This window comes from Capricornis sumatraensis, chromosome 8 (genome assembly GCF_032405125.1).
Source record: "Capricornis sumatraensis isolate serow.1 chromosome 8, serow.2, whole genome shotgun sequence".
NCBI classification, from domain to species: domain Eukaryota; kingdom Metazoa; phylum Chordata; class Mammalia; order Artiodactyla; family Bovidae; genus Capricornis; species Capricornis sumatraensis.
The window spans coordinates 89,584,745-89,602,494 of record NC_091076.1 but is presented as its reverse complement, the minus strand read 5'-3'; the positions used below and the strand labels follow the sequence as shown (position 1 = coordinate 89,602,494).

At 42.7% G+C, this 17,750-nt stretch overlaps 1 protein-coding gene across 1 annotated transcript; it reads left to right on the top strand.

The window, feature by feature from the left end:
• The first annotated feature begins 11,631 nt into the window (after positions 1-11,631).
• On the top strand, positions 11,632-11,990 carry LOC138084171 (small ribosomal subunit protein eS26). The gene has a single exon (XM_068978310.1). The coding sequence runs from the start codon at positions 11,632-11,634 to the stop codon at positions 11,974-11,976; it is 345 nt and encodes a 114-aa protein (XP_068834411.1). The 3' UTR covers positions 11,977-11,990.
• The last annotated feature ends 5,760 nt before the right edge of the window (positions 11,991-17,750 follow it).

Sequence of the window (17,750 nt, the reverse complement as noted above, 5' to 3'; positions counted from 1 at the left end):
AAATCCCAATAATTATATTTATATGGATTTTATTTATTTATTTTTGGCTCTGCTGGGTCCTGTTGTTGAGTGGGCTTTTCTGTAGTTGTGGCGAGGGGGAGCTACTCTTGTTGCAAAGCACGGGCTCCAGGGTGTGAGGGCTTCAGTAGTTGTGGCTCATGGGTTTAGCTGATTTGCAGCATATGGGATCTTCCTGGATCAGGGATCGAACACTGCATTGGCAGGCGGATTCTTTAACACTGAGCCACCAGGGAAGCTCTATATTGATTTTTAAATGTGTGTAAGTGTGGCCCGTCTCTTGAGTTGGAATTTCTTGGGAGCAACAGCTTTACTGTGCTTGCTCTCTGTAGTGGCCAGGAGTCCTCTTCCATTCTCGCATTCACTCGTTTGCTCATGTAATCAGAATGCCTACTACGTGTTAGATACACACTGGATGCTCCTTATAGGATGACAGTTGTTGGGCAAACAACAGACATAACTCTACCAACATACACATTGGGTCGAATGAAAGCTGTCTTCAGTTTCCTGCCCTTTTTGTTGTGTCTCTGTTTTGATAGACACATGCTAAGCCTGTAATCAAAGTTGCTTTCAACATACCTAGCCACCTCCACCTTTTAACACTAGTGATTAAAAGGCCACCCTTTTAATTAAGTGTTGCAACACTTAACAGAATTTGGACTTATTACAGTAAGAGTAGACCTTTTCATTGCCCAGCAGGAGTCCTAACTTCAAGTCCTCTTGCTCCCTATGCAATCACTACACGTTTTTTTCTCTTAATGGTTTCCTAGAAACCCGGTAGCTTTGAGTCCAGTTCTACCCAGCGTTGCTGAGGAAGTTTTTGAGAGAGTTCAGCTGAAACAAACTTAATTCATTAAACATCAAAGTGTGGAAGAAGGGACTTCTTCCCTCCTTTTGGTCTCCTTTTACTGGCTGATGGCAACGTGCTGGTGGGGGTCAGAACTCCGTGATGGAGTATCGCAGCACAAGGCAGCTGGTTCCTATTTCAATTCGTTTTTTTTCCACAGAAACCCCTCCATTTTTAAGAGACACCTTAAACCCACCTGGCATCACTTTTACAGGCTTGTTTTAGAGTGATAACCGAAATGCTTAGATGTTCCTTCCCGTGCCACTTAGTAAGAATTGCTTCAGTGGATGGAGCAGGTGCCATACACTCAGTGCTATACTTCAACTTTGAATCTTGCCCCTCAATTTGCCCCAAGGGTGGGATGGACACTGCAGGTATATGCAGTTTGACAGTAACTAGTCGACATGTGACAAAAACCTCTGAACCACAGAGTGAAAAAATTACCCCTTTTTTTTTCAATTCTTTTTCATTTCTGAGTAACTTAAGTGGAAAACTGTTTGAGATCATCTCTCTAATGAGAGACCTAAAAGAAAGGTCACTTCTGAATCCTATCTTTTTTTAATCAATGACAGTAGATGTAAATATCTAGCTAGTGTTTAATAATATTGCATTTGGCTTTTCATTCTGTTTATTGCAAGTGATACTGATTTTCTCTTTTTTTAATGACAGCCTTATTGATATAATTCATGTATGATACAATGTACCTATCAAACATACACAATTCAATGGTTTTAGTATATTCACAGAGTTGTGCAACCCTCACCACAATCAACTGTAGAACCTTTTCTCATCCCCCAAAGAAACCCCGTATCCATTAGCAATCCCTCCCCGTTTCCTCCAATCTATCCATCTGCAGATAACCACAGCTCCACTTTTTGTCTCCATGCGTGCTAAGTTGCTTCAGTCGTGGCCGACTAACTTTGTGACCCTATGGACTGTCCATGGGGCTGCAAGAGTCAGACACAGCAACTAAACAACCACCACCATGGACTGTAGCCCACCAGGCTCCTCTGCCCATGGGATTCTCCAGGCAAGAATGCTGGAGTGTGTTGACATGCCCTCCTCCAGGCTCTTCTGCCCAGTAGAGGTCAAAGCACAGTTATATATGGTTTTGAGACTGAGGGATGTAACACTGACAGTTTACACAATCCAGGTCTACAGGTGCAATGCAAGCAGTGGGTGAGTCACGAGTCATAGGATTAAGAAGGAAGGTTATCTCCTGAGGAGTTATGACCCTTGATGAGATTAAGGAGTGTTATCTCTGGGGAGGTCTAGTTAATGCAGATACACAATACCCACTAAAGGGGAGGGAGGAGGACCAAATGGACAAAGACAATGTTTAGGTTTAAATTTTTCTTGTCTTGTTTTATTGTTTGTTGGCTACACTGTGTGCAGCATATATATGTGGGATCTTAGCTCCCCAGCTAAGGATCAGCTGTACCTCCGGCAGTAGAAGCAGAGTCTTAACCAGTAGACTGCCACAGAAGTCCCCAAATTTTTCTTGTCTTGTTATAAAATATGAGTTTTATTTCAGTGCTATGAATATTCATATATAACTTTTTGTATGGATATATGTTTTCATTTAACCTATGTATATATATTGAAGAGTGGAATGCTGTTTAACCTTTTAAGTAACCGCTAGACTGTTTTCCAAAGGGTTGATTTTCCTTTACAGCTATGAGAACTAATAAGTGAATTTAGTAAGGTTGTAAAATACAATGTTAATATACAAACATTATGTTTGTATATATGAAAAAAGAGTTTATCCTACTCACAGACTCAGTTCTAACCACCAAATGTGTGAGAGTTTTTCTCACATCAAGTAACTCTCCGGTTCTCTGTGGATATCAACTGGGTGTCCAACATTCAATTTTTTTTCCTTTTTTTTTTTTTTGACTGTAACCATTCTAGTGGGACTGACATGGTTTCTCCCTGTATTATTTTATTTTATGTTTTGATTGCACCACACAGCATGTGGGACCTTAGTTTTGTAGCCAGGGATCGAACCCACATCCCCTGCATTGGAAGCGTGGAGTCTTAACCACTGGACCACCAGGGAAGTCCCCGACATTCGATCTAATTCAGTTCTGATACTTTCTGCCCAGAGTCAGCACGCAATCCACAGGACGAAGGACTCAGTCTAGTCAGAGTGTCCCCCCATCCCGGAAACTTCAGATACCAAATGCAAGTCCCAGTTATCACCTGTACTTCGGACCAACCAGGTATATATCACTGGCTCCCATACTTCCTCTTCAGTACCACAGTTTGCTAGAACAGCTCATGGAACTCAGGAAAACAGTTTACTTACTAAGTGTTAGTCGCTTACTTATGTCCAGTTCCTTGCGACCCCATGGACTGTAGCCCACCAGGCTCCTCTGTCCATGGGATTCTCCAGGCAAGAATACTGGAGTGGGTAACCATTCCCTTCTCCAGGGGATCTTCCCGACCCAAGAATCGAACCAGGGTCTCTTGCATTGCAGGCAGATTTTTTACCATCTAAACCAGTGGGGGAGCCTCTTACTTACTAAATTTCCAGTTTATTATTGGCTCAGATGGTAAAGAATACACCTGCAATGTGGGAGACCTGGGTTCAGTCCCTAGGTTGGGAAGATACCCTGGAGGAAGGCATGGCAACCCACTCCAGTATTCTCGCCTGGAGAATCCCCACGGACAGAGGAGCCCGGCGGAGTACAGCCCATTGTGTCACAAAGAGTCAGACATGACTGGCGACTAAACACATAAAGGGACACAATTGAGAAACAGCCAAATGGAAGAGAAGCATAGGAAGGTAAGTGGGAAGGAGTGCTAGGCTTCCATGACCTTGCTGGATGGGCTGCCTTCCCAGCATCTCCACGTGTTCACCAACCAGGGAGCTCTGGAATCTTTTCAGTTAAGAATTTATTTTAAATGGACACTTCATCATATAGGTCTGTCCACTGCTGATTAACTCAAACTCTAGTCTTTTTCCTCTCCCATGCAGTCAGCAGGCGGGGCTCAAATATCCAACCCTCTAGTCTCAAGGTCGTTTCCCCTGGCAACCAGCTATCCTGTAGTAATAGGCGGGTTGAAAGAAGCTTGTTATGAATAACAAAAGACACCCCTTTCATCTTTATTGCTCTTATTCCTTAGGCAATTAGAAGTGGATTAAGAGCTCCTGCCAGGGGATGAATACCAAATATTTGTATTTCTTATTTCATCACAGTATCACAATTTTGTTGTTGTTCAGTCGCTCAGTCTTGTCCGACTCTTTGTGACCCCATCTGTGGACTGCAGCGCTCCAGGCTTCCCTGCCCTTCACCATCTTCACCCTGCCCTTCACAAAAGTATACCAATATTGGGCTTCCCAGGTGGCGCTTGTGGTAAAGAACTTGCCTGCCAATGCAGGTTAGTGGTAGGAGACAAGGGTTTTATCTCTGGGTCAGGAAGATGCCCTGAAGGAGGGCACGGCAACCCAATCCAGTGTTCTTGCCTGGAGAATCCCCTGGAAAGAGGAGCCTGGCGGGCTACAGTCCAAGTAGCCTACCAGGCTCCTCCTCCCATGGGATTTTCTAGGCAAGAGTACTGGAGTGGAGTGCCATTTCCTTCTCCAGAGGATCTTCCCGACCCAGGGATCGAACCCGGGTCTACCACATTGTATAGGCAGACACTTCAAGCGTCTGAGCCACCAGGGAAGTTTTTCTGCAGCAACTTAGCCACACCCACCCACTGAATCACTATGTTGTGCACCAGCAACTTAAATAGTGTTACAGGTCAATTATACTTCAAAAACAAACAAATAAACAGACTAGTAAAAAAGAGATCACATTTGTGGTTACTGAAGGTAGCCTGTGGTGGGTAGGGTTGGGGAACTGGATGAAGGTAGTCAAAAGGTATGAACTTCCAGTTATAAAATAATTGGAATGTAATGTGGATGTAATGTGGTTGTTCAATCGCTTAGTCATGTCGGACTCTTTCCAACCCCATGGACTGCAGCACACGCGGCTCTTCTGTCCTTCACCATCGCCAGGAGTTTTCTCAGATTAATGTCCATTGAGTCGGTGATGTCCATCTCATCCTCTACTGCCCCACTTTCCTTTTCCTTCAGTCTTTCCCAGCATCAGGGTTCTTTTCCAGTGGGTTGGCTCTTTGCATCAAGTGGCCAGTGTACCGGAGTTTCAGCCTCAGCATCAGTCCTTCCAATAAATATTCAGGGCTGATTTCCTTTAGAATTAGCTAGTTTGATCGTCTTGCCATCCATGGGATTCTCAAGAGTCTTCTCCAGCACCACAATTCAAAAGCATCAATTCTTTGGTGCTCCGCCTTCTTTATGGTCCAACTCTTACATCCATACATGACTACTGGGAAAATCCTAGCTTTGACTATATGCACCTTTATCAACTTCCCTGGTGGCTCAGATGGTCAAGAATCTGCCTACAATGCAGGAGTTTGATCCTTGGGTCGGGAAGGTCCCCAGGAAAAGGGATGGCTACCCACCCCATCATTCTTGTCTGGAGAATGGACAGGGGAGCCTGGTGGGCTACAGTTCATGGGTTGCAAAGAGTTGGACATAACTGAGTGAACTTCACCTTTGTCAGCAAAGTGATGTTTCTACTTTTTAATATGCTGTCTAGTTTTGCCATATCTTTCCTTCCCAGGAGCAGCATCTTTTAATTTTATGGCTGTAGTCACCATCTGCAGTGATTGTGGAGCCCAAGAAAATAAAATCTGTCCCTGATTCCACTTACTCCTCTTCTATTTGCCATAATGTGATGGGACTGGATGCCATGATTTTCATTTTTTTAACACTGAGTTTCAAGCCAGCTTTTTCACTCTCCTCTTTCACCTTCATCAAGAAGCTCTTTGGTTCCTCTTCACTTTCTGCCATTAGAGTGGTATCAGCTGTGTATCTGAAGTTGTTGATATTTCTCCCCACAATCTTGATTCCAGCCTGTGATTCATTCAGCCCAGCATTTTGCATGATGTATTCTGCATATAGGGCTTCCCTGCTGGCTCAGATGGTAAAGAATCTGCCTGCAATGCCGGAGACCCGGGCTTGATCCCTGGGTTGCAACGATCCCCTGGAGAAGAGAATGGCAACCCACTCCAGTATTCTTGCCTGAAGAATTCCATAGACAGAGAAGCCTGGCGAATTACAGTCTATGGGATTGTAAAGAATCAGGCATGACTGAGTGACTAACACACACACACATTCTGCATATAAGTTAAACAAGCAGGGTGACAATATACAGCCTTGTTATACTTCTTACCAAGTTTTGAACCATGAGTTTTTCCTTGTCCATTTTTAACCATTGCTTCTTGATTGGCATACAGATTCTCAGGAGACAGGTAAGGTGGTCTGATACTCCCATCTCTTTAAGAATTTTCTACAATTTGTTATGATCCACATGAAGGCTTTAGTATAGTCAATGAAACAGAAGTAGATGTTTTTCTGGAATTCCTTTGCTTTTTCCATGATCCAACGAATGTCAGCAACTTGATCTCTGGTTCCTCTGCCTTTTCTAAACTTAGCTTGTACATCTGGAAGTTCTGGGTTCACATATTGTTGAAGCCTAGCTTGAAGGATTTTGAGCATAATCTTGCCAGCATGTGAAATGAGTGTAACTGATGGTAGTTTAACATGATTAATATAATTAACACTGTCAGATGTTATATATGAAACTTCTTAGGAAAGTAAATCCTTAGAGTTCTCATCACAGGGAAAATTTTCCTCTTTCTTTTATTTTGCTTCTATATCAGAGGGTAGATGTTGGCAAAAAAAGAATAAAGGTGAAAAAATGCATTCAGGAGAAAGGCAAATTCTGCTCAGTTAATGAAGGATACAGAGGTAAATACATCCTATAAATATTTGTTGTGAATTTACTATGTGCCAGCAGTGAGATCACACCTAAGTTGGGAAGACAGAATATAAATAAATGGATAAATAATCCAATATCAGGTCGTGATACAGGGCATAACCCAGGCAGAGGCGTCCCCAAGCTGACAACTTCATTTAGTACTCAGCGACAGCAGCAGGAATGTGCTCATTCAAGTTCTTTGCCAGGTTTGGGAAGCATGCTTGGACCTACAGCCCCAAACCTGCTTTTCCAGCACTTACCAGGGACATCTTGCCCCCACTGAGTGGATATTGTGATGATTTCTTTCTGTGTGACTTTCACTGAAGCACATGTAGAGAAGACAGCACGTATTAAAAGTGTGCAGCTCAACGGACATCCCACTCTGAGCACACCTGGGTAACTAGCATGCAGCGTTCCTCCCCAGCTACCTTTGTGGTCCCTCTGCTGCTAATGCTTACTAGTGTTCTGACACAAACACTATAGATTTGTTTTGCATGTTTATGAACTTTATACAGAATGGGAATATACAGCACATAAGCAGTACATACGTTCTGGTTCGTTTACTCATTATCACATCTATGAGATATAGTCAAGTCGTTGTCTCCATCAGTATTGGGTGGTTTTTTTTTGGTCATTTTTTATTGTCTGACTGTGTCACAGTTTATTTACCCATTCTATTAATGGACAAATGAATCCTTTCCACTATTCTTTTTATAAAAATATTTGTGGGAGTTTAGGCAGTATAGTTGATTTACAATGTTGTGTTGATTTCAGGTGTACAGCAAAATGACTCAGACATATACATATACTCATTCTTTTTTAGATTCTTTTCTCAATATAGGCTATCAGAATACTGAGTAGAGTTCCCTGTGCTATAGAGCTGGTTGTCTGTCTTAGATATGGTAGTGTGTGTGTGTTCCTCCCAAGCTCCTGATTTATCCCTCCTCCCTCCCCACGTTTCTCCTTTGGTAACCATAAGTCTGTTTTCAATATCTGTAAATCTCCCACCATTCTTTTTTTTTTTTTTAAATAAATCGTTAATTTTTCTGGTTGCACTTGGTCTTCGTTGCTGTGCTGGGCTTTCTCTAGTTGCAGAGAGCAGGACCACTCTCTAGTTGCAATGTATGGACTTCTCACTGTGGTGGCTTTTCTTATATCGGACCACAGGTTCCAGGGTGCATGAGCTTCAGTGTTTGCAGCATGTGGGCTCAATAGGTGCGGCACCTGGGCCCAGCTGCTCCAAGGCACTTGGAATCCTCCTGGACCAGGGATTGAACCCACGTCCCCTGCATTAGCAGGTGGATTCTCACAGCTGTCACACCTCACATTTGAGGCAGTAAAGTGAGAAATTTCATGTTCATATTATACATTCAGATAAAAGGGATTCTTCTTTTTTATTTGTCCAGCCATGTCAAGTCATAACCTCTGGACTCCTGGAAATTCCTTCATTATTCTTTTTATATTTTTTCTAAAAAAAAGAGAATATAAGTGAAATAAAAACATCCCAGACAACCAAAACATAAAAATGTAAAATAGCATCACAAAAAATAAAAACTTAGGAATAAATTTAACAAAAGATATGTAAGATCTCTATTCTGAAAATTACAAAGTACTGCTGAAATTAAAAAACACTCAAATAAATAAAAGAATATACCATGTTAAAAAAAAAAACAAAGAATATACCATGTTCACATATTGAAGACTCAGTAGTGATAGGGGATGTCAGTTCTCCAAATCCATAGATTCAGCACAATCTCACTCAAATCGCAGCACTTTTAAGTTCTCAAGCTGATTCTAAAATTTATAAGGAAACATAAAAGTCCTAGAATAGCCAAAGCTATCTTCAAAGAAAGGAGCAAAACTGAATGACTTAACATGGCCTGCTTCCCATACTCTATAAAAAGCATGGTAATCAAGACAGATGGTACTGGCATAAGGATTGACAAATAGATCAGTGGTGGAGAATCGAGAGCCTAGAAATAGATCCCACTTATTTGATCACTTGATTTTTACCAAGACACCAAAATAATGCAATGGGGAGAAAAAGTCTTTTCACAAATAGGTGCCAGAATAACTGGATATCCATATGGAAGAAAATAAATCTCTTACCATACACAAAAATAAATTCCAGAGATGGCTCATCACTACCTAGGGTAGACCCAAAATGAAGAGATGTGAGCTAGTCAAGCCTAGAGTTGACTATGATTTCAGCGATATCCGGTAGGGTGTGCTATTCAAGTCTCTCTAGAGTACAGGAAGACTCCTTCTTAATAACCACAGAACCAGCCAAATGCTATGGGCTAATGGCCCACCGCAGAAACTGCAGATTGGTGAACTGGAGACTATTGTTATGTTCTGTGCGCTGCTGCTGCTTAGTCACTTGGTTGTGTCCAGCTCTTTGCGACCCTTTGGACTGTAGCCTGTCAGGCCCCTCCATCCATGGGATGGAATTTTCCAGGCAAGAATACTGGACCGGGTTGCCATTTCCTACTCCAGGGGATCTTCCCAACTCAGAAACAGAATCCACATCTTCTGCGTCTCCTGCATTACAGGCAGATTCTTTACCTGCTGGGCCATCAGTGAAGGCCTTTATGCTCTGTGATTCCTGCTAAAAAACAAAATTCAGGTCTTCTCTAGGGGTCCAGTGGTTAAGAATCTACCTGCCAGTGCAGGGGACACAGACTGAATCCCTGCTCCAGGAAGATTCCACATGCTGTGGGGCACCTAAGACTGAGCACCATAACTACTGAAGCTGGTGTGCCCGATAGCCTGTGCTCTGCAATGAGAAGCCGCTGCAGTGAGCAGCCTGCACATCACAGCTAAAGAGTAGACCCCACTTACCACAACTAGAGAAAGCCCTAGAAAGTCCCGCAGCTAGAGTGCAGCAACGAAGACCCAGTGCAGCCAAATATAAATAAATTTATTAATAATCAATGCATGGATCACAACAAACTGTGGAAAATTCTTAAAGAGATGGGAATACCAGACCACCTGACCTGCCTCCTGAGAAATCTGTATACAGATCAAGAAGCAACAGTTAGAACTGGACATGGAACAACAGATTGTTTCCAAATTGGGAAAGGAGTACATCAAGGCTGTATATTGTCACCCTGCTTACTTAACTTATATGCAGAATACATCAAGAGAAATGCCAGGCTGGATGAAGCACAAGCTGAAATCAAGATTGTGGGGAAAAATATCAATAACCTCAGATATGCAGATGACACCACACTAATGGCAGAAAGCAAAGAAAAACTAAAGAGCCTCTTGATGAAAGTGAAAGAGGAGAGTGAAAAAGTTGACTTAAAACTCGGCATTCAGAAAACTAAGATCATGGCATTTGATTCCATCACTGCATGGCAAATAGATGGGGAAACAATGGAAACAGTGACAGACTTCATTTTCTTGGGCTTCGAAATCACTGTAGATGGTGACTACACCCATGAAATTAAAAGACACTTGTTCCTTGGAAAAAAAGCTGTAATCAACCTAGACAGCATATTCAAAATCATAGACATTACTTTGCCAACAAAGGTCCATCTAGTCAAGGCTATGGTTTTTCCAGTAGTCATGTATGGATGTGAGAGTTGGACTATAAAGAAAGCTGAGCGCCAAAGAATTGATGCTGATGAACTGTGGTGCCAGAGAAGACTCTTGAGAGTCCCTTGGACTGCAAGGAGATCCAACCAGTCCATCCTAAAGGAGATCAGTCCTGAATATTCATTGGAAGGACTGATGTTGAAGGTGAAACTCCAATACTTTGGCCACCTGATGCGAAGAACTTTCATTGGGAAAGACCCTGATGCTGGGAAAGATTGAAGGTGGAAGGAGAAGGGGATGACAGAGGATGAGATGGTTGGAGGGCATCACCAACTCGATGGACATGAATTTGAGTAAGCTCCAGGAGTTGGTGATGGACAGGGAAGCCTGGCATGCTGTAGTCCATGGGGTTGCAAAGAGTCGGACATGACTAAGCAACTGAACTGAACTGAACTAGCCCATAATAATCGTCCCTTAAGTTGCTGAATGGAGGAAGGAAGAAAGGAAGAAAGGAATGTTTCCTAATTTGAATGAAGCTTTTTAACTTAATCCCACCTCAATAGATCCCTCTTCTACCACTTTCTGCAAGAATTCATGTCTAAGCAGACCATTTGATCAGGGCCTATACTTGTTAACCTGATTTAGTAGCTGTGGGGCTATTTGTGGTTATTTGACTGTAGGACTGACTGGGACAAGATCCAAAGGAGAATCATTTGGGCATTCATCTCTGGAGTAGCTGAGGAGTAGCAAAGATCTGACTCTACCTTGGGAAGAGCATTTATCAGTTTGCAGACTATGGCTATAGTACACTTTGTCCAGTGTCGGACATCCACGGCACGGAAAAATGAATGAATTCATAAATAATGAGTAGCTAGATGAAAGGCAACACAGATCAGTCATGGCAATTAATTTCTTAATTCGCCTCTGATATCTCCCCTCTGTTCACTGAGAAAACAGCTGTATTACAGCATTTGTACATAACATTTATGTTTCTTGGCTTAAGACAAGACCACTTCATTTATTTCTTTATCTTTGAAAAATAACTTTATTCTAAAGCAGTGGTTTTCTAACTCTAGTGTGCACATGAATCACATGAAGAACTTTCTAGAATCTGAGGATCTCACCCCTGAACAGTCTGATTCAGTGGTTCAAGTGTAAAGTCCAGGAATCTGTCATGTTTAAGAAGACCTTCTATGTATTCTATTATAGATAATCTCAGGTCACACTTTGAGAAACACTGGTGAAAATAAATTGGCTCATGTAGTTTCTGGAATTTCAGTTATTTCTGCCTCAAAAATAGCCCTGTCTTGTTTTCAAGTACTTTCCACCGCAAACCTGTGGCACTGTTGTCTTTTAGAATCGTTTTCGCTCTCTCGCCTCGGCGCTTCCAAAATGACCAAGAAAAGAAGGAACAACGGTCGTGCCAAAAAGGGCCGCGGCCACGTGCAGCCTATTCGCTGCACCAACTGTGCCCGATGCGTGCCCAAGGATAAAGCCATTAAGAAGTTCGTCATTCGGAACATCGTAGAGGCGGCAGCCGTCAGGGACATTTCTGAAGCGAGTGTTTTCGACGCCTACGTGCTTCCCAAGCTGTATGTGAAACTACATTACTGCGTGAGTTGTGCCATTCACAGCAAGGTAGTCAGGAATCGCTCTCGGGAAGCCCGTAAGGACCGAACACCACCCCGATTTAGACCTGCGGGTGCTGCCCCACGTCCTCCACCAAAGCCCATGTAAGGATCCAAGTCCTTAGAGACTGAAGAAATATTGGTGTCTCTGAAAAGACAATAAAATGGAAATTATACTTAAAAAAAAAAAAAGAATCATTTTCTTCTTGCTAACATTTGCTATCAATCAACCCTAGAAGATAAGCCCCCTAGAAGATAAGTTACTATGGATATTGGTAACGTTGTCGGTAGAATTGTTATTTATTAAACACCTACTGCCTAACAGATACCATGTAAAATATTTTACAAATTTTATTGCTTCTAATTCTTACAACTTTGCAGGGTAGGTGGTATCGCTCTTATTTTACAGATGAGGAAAATTCCTCAGAGAGGTTGTGTAACTTGTCCAAGGTTATGTAACATACCTGACAGACTTGAGATTGAAATTTAAGTCAAAGCCATAGCTTTTTAAAGCATGTTCTTGTTCAGTTGCTCAGTCATGTCCAATTCTTGGCAACCCCATGCAGCACACCAGGCTTCCCTGTTCTTCACCAACTCCCGAGTTTGCTCAAACTCATGTCCATTGAGTTGGTGATGCCATTCAACCATCTCATCCTCTGTCATACCCTTCTCTGCTTTCTGTCTTTCCCAGCATCAGGGTCTTTTCCAATGAGTCAGCTCTTCGCATCAGGTGGCCAAAGTGTTGGAGCTTCAGTTTCAGCATCAGCACCTCCAATGAATATTCAGGATTGACTAGTTTGATCTCCTTGCAGCCCAAGGGACTCTCAAGAGTCTTCTCCAACACCACAGTTCAAAAGCATCAATTCTTCCGCACTCAGCCTTCTTTATGGTCCAAGTCTCACATCTATACATGACTATGGAAAAACCATAGCTTTGACTAGACAGAATTTTGTTGGCAAAGTAATGTCTCTGCTTTTTAATATGCTATCTAGGTTGATCACAGCTTTTCTTCCAAGGAGCTGCAGTCACTTAAATGCAGTCTTTTAAATGGCTACACTGTCCACAGTGATTTTGAAGCCCAAGAAAATAAAGTCTGTCACTGTTTCCATTGTTTCCCCATCTATTTGCCATGAAGTGATGGGACCGGATGCCATGATCTTAGTTTTTTAAATGTTGAGTTTTAACGCATTTTTTTCACTCTCTTCTTTCACTTTCATCAAGAGGCTCTTTAGCTTTTCTTTGCTTTCTGCCATTAGTGTGGTGTCATCTGCATATCTGAGGTTATTAACTTTTCTCCACACCCATCCAGCCCAGCATTTCCTATGATGTACTCTGCATATAAGTAAAATAAGCAGGGTGACAATATACAGCCTAGATATACTCTTTTCCTAATTTGGAACCAGTCTGTTGTTCCATGTCCGGTTCTAGTTGTTGCTTCTTGACCTGCATACAGGTTTCTCAGGAGGGAGGTAAACATATAACCCCATTATTTTTTAACTTTTAAAGCATATAACTCCCTTATTATTACGTGAAATTGTTAATATTAACAATTATTTCTATAAATTCATTCCCTATGCAAAACACCTTAGTCTATTGTGACAGGGCCTTTAAGGATCATCCGTCCATTCATGTATTCATTTAACAATATTAAACAGGACTTCCCCGGTGGTGCAGTCTAAAGAATCTGCCTGCCAATGCAGAAGATGCAAGAGACTTGGGTTCAGTCCCTGAGTTGAGACGATCCCCTGGAGCAGGAAATGGCAACCCACTTCATTATTCTTGCCTGGGAAATTCCATGGACAGAGGAGCCTGGTGGGCTACAGGCCAGGGACGTGGAAAGAGTTGAACACGACTGGGCACACACACACACAGACACAGACACACACACACACACACACACACACACGCATCTACTATGTGCCAGAAAGTGTGTCATGCATAAGGGATACAAAGGTGAAGGTCTTTAGTATTATGAAACTTGCATGGATACAGACATATATATAGGCAATTTTAATACAGAGTAATTGATCTATAAATTTAACATATTTCTCAATAATAACATTAAAAACATCATTTCTGGAACTGGACAAGTTGATTTGAAAGTTCATTTAGAAAAATAAAATTGTAAGAGGAACCATGAAACTCTAGGGAAAGAAGAGTAGCGAGGGTGCAGTGGGCCTATATCATTAAAACAAAGCTATCAGGGCAGTTTGATAAGAGCACCTGAATAGATAGATTAATGGAGTGGAATAGAGAATTCAGAAACAGACTCAGATACAAAAGGGAATATAGTATATGTGTATATGCATGTATTTCACACCAGTGGAGAAAATATGAGATTATTCTGTAGAGATATTGAGGTGAATGTGTAGCCAATCAGAAAGACAATTAAAAAAATTCCAAATGGGTCAAAGACTAAAACATTTAATAAAAAACTATAATGATACATAAAGGAAACGAGATAAATGAAATGTTGATTGAGAAGGATAAAAGAATGGTGGGAGACTTTTATTCCATTGATTTTCCTCTTTTTTTTTTGACACCACCATATGGTATGTGGTATCCTAGTTTTCTCACAAGGGATAGAACCCATGTCCCTGGAGTGGGAGCACAGATTCTTAGCCACTGGACCACCAGGGAAGTCTGTACCATGTGGACTTTTATATCTTTTAAAACATATTTATAGGGCCTCCTTGGTGGCTCAGTGGTAAAGACTCTTCTGACCACTGCAGGACACATACATGGGTTCGATCCCTGGGCCAAGAAGATCCCACACGCCTTGGAGCAACTAAGCCCATGGGCTACAAGTACTCTGCTCTAGAGCCTGGAGTTGCAACTACTGAGCCTATGTGCCACAACTATTGAAGCCCATACACTTTGGAGCCCACGCTCCACAACAAGAGAAGCTATTGTAATGAAAAATCCACACACCACAATTAGAGAATAGCCCACACAGCAACGCAGACCCAGCACAGCCAAAAGTAAGTAAATAAATCAATCTAAGAAAAAAACATATATACAATGTATTACCCATTAAAAAATGTTTTTGTTAAGAGTATTTGGCTAGGGAAATAAAAGTTTAGCTGTAGCGTAGTGAGTGAGAGGTAGGAAGTCTTGTGAGGTTGGAGGAGTCAGAAGAGTCAAATCAAGAAAGAACTGCGCGTTGTAGCTTGTGAGATCTTAGTTCCCCAACCAGGGACTGAACCTAGGCTCTCCGCAGTGAAAGTGTGGAGTCCTAACCACCAGACAACCAGGGAATTCCCAGGACTTGACATTTTAAAAATGTGGCTGTTATAGTATGAATAATGGGGAGCTGTGAAACTTTTCAAAGCAGTGGGTTGATAAAGTCATATGTGTTTTAGAGAGACACAGCCTGACTCACATAGATAGCAACATATCTCTAAATCTTGACTAGTCCAGTTGGAAATGCCTAATAGGTGTTGGAGAAGACTCTTGAGAGTCCCTTGGACTGCAAGGAGATCCAACCAGTCCATTCTAAAGGAGATCAGCCCTGGGTGTTCTTTGGAAGGAATGATGCTAAAGCTGAAACTCCAATACTTTGGCCACCTCATGAGAAGAGTTGACTCACTGGAAAAGACTCTGATGCTGGGAGGGATTGGGGGCAGGAGGAGATGGCTGGATGGCATCACCGACTTGATGGATGTGAGTTTGAGTGAAATCCGGAGTTGGTGATGGACAGGGAGGCCTGGTGTGCTGCGATTCATGGGGCTGCAAAGAGTCGGACACGACTGAGCGACTGAACTGAATAGCCAGGCTTAAAACCCTGGAGCTTGAAAGGGAGCTATGACTCAAGATAATGAATTTGGGATCATTAGCATATTTTAATAGATAGTAACTGAAGCTCTGTGAGTAGATGAGATCACAAAAGGAGAACACTGTGAAAAGGCCTAAGAACCTAGGCAGAACCTAAGAGGCAGAATGAGGAAGAAAAAAAAAAATGTTCCCTGAGCAGGATCTAGAGAACGAAAATTTGGACAGTGATGGGAAGAAATTAAGTAAAAAGTATTTCAGTAAGGAGAAAGTAATCCTGAATACCAAAGGTTAGAGGTAGTCCAGATGAGGATGAAGTGTGGTTTTCGATTTAAATATGAGGAGGGGTGTATTATTGAAGGTCATGGGAAGAATAATTGAGTGTTCAGGTTAAGCCAAAATTGAAGCGGAAGCATCTTGCCTCCACAGTGGAGGCAACTTGTTTTAAGTTTGCTAAAGACAGAGAGGAGATTGCAGCAGCTGAGGGAAAGACATGAACTGTTTTCTTTTTAAAGGATCAACTAAGTATATCTAAAATGATGATGATAAGCCAATACTTAGGTAGTTAGAGGAGACAGAGAAATTGAGTAATACTTAAAACTGTTTGGTGTTGCTTCCAGGGGCTCCAAAGAACTCATAATCATAGTCCTTTATGTCTCAGCACAGAAAGAATTCAGCCAGAGGCAAACCGATACACAAGAAGTGATTTATTAGAATAGGATGCTTGTGAGGCTTACGAGCAGCAAGAGGGCAAGGTGGTGCTGTGTCCGGGCTACAGTTTTATAATCAAAGGAAAAGTGGGGAGGGGGAGAAGACCTTCTTTGTCTTTCTTCAGTAGACACCATGCTTCTACCATCAGTTCCTACTCCAGGGTGGGCAGGTGAGTTTTCTTGTTAGTATAAGATCAAGCTAGGTCCACAAATTATTGTTTTTTACGTGAGCAGAGAGTCGTGACCTAGCGATCATTAGCTTATTCAGCTCACTGGGCAGGATGTGGATCCCATGCCACCATTCATTGTTTTATGTTTTGGGGGCATGTCTCCTGCTTCTGTTGCATGGTTTATTGCTAAGCAAGCCTGCTTTCTTCAAGCCGCTCAGTCCTCTCCGACTCTTTGCGACCCCATGGACTATACACTCCATGGAATTCTCCAGGCCAGAAAATTGGAGTGGGTAGCCTTTCCCGTCTCCAGGGATTCTTCCCAACCCAGGGATCGAACCCAGGTCTCCCGCATTCAGGCGGATTCTTTACCCGCTGAGTCACAAGGGAAGCCTGCTTCCTTCATTAATCATTCACTTAGAAGGGTCTCCCATATTTTTTCTACTTACAATCCCCTAGTGGCATTAACTATCAACTACTTTATCAATACCAGATGTGAGGGGTGGGATCCCAGCTGATGACCCTCCATGCCTTAGAGTAGGAGGGATGCCTCTTTCACCATAAACGAAGGGAAAGGAAAGGGAGAAGCTGGCGGATTCTAAAGGTTTGATGCAGGGAAGCTGATGGAATTTCGGTTGGCTGGTTTCTGTCTAACTCCGTAAAATAAGCCTGGGGAAAGGGAGGTGTCTGTGAGCCGAGGTTTGAGGAGAGCGCTGATTTGAAAAGCCGTTTTACGAACTCTGGGTGGCTCCCGCTGGGGCTTGGGAGTGATATCCGGAGGGGAGCTCCCAAGGACGCCACAGTGCACTACCATAGCAACAGAACCGCCAGGTGAGGCCCAGGCTCAATCACAACCCCCAAACAGCGCGTGCGTGCCAAGTCGCTTCAGTAGCCGGGGCTCCTCTGCCTATGGAATTCTAGAGCAAAGAATACTGGAGTGGGTTGCCATGCACTCTTCCAGGGGAATCTTCCCGACTCAGATGGAATCCGCGTCTCCACGTTTCCTTCACTGGCCAGTTGGGTTCTTTACCACTAGCGCCACCTTGGAAGCACAACCCCACAGATCTTCAGCTTATTACCACAACGTTTGGAAAGCCAGGGGGAAGAGCCAACTCGAGGTGACCGAAAGGAAACCACAAATCCCGCGATATCATGGGCCATACTCCGTGAGACTGCTCGCGAAGCTATGCCACGCAATGCGACAGCTAGTATTAAACGTCACTGTCCTGCGACGC

Excerpts from the sequence above, each read along its gene's own strand:
- LOC138084171 (XM_068978310.1), top strand. The coding sequence starts at position 11,632 with ATGACCAAGAAAAGAAGGAACAACGGTCGTGCCAAAAAGGGCCGCGGC.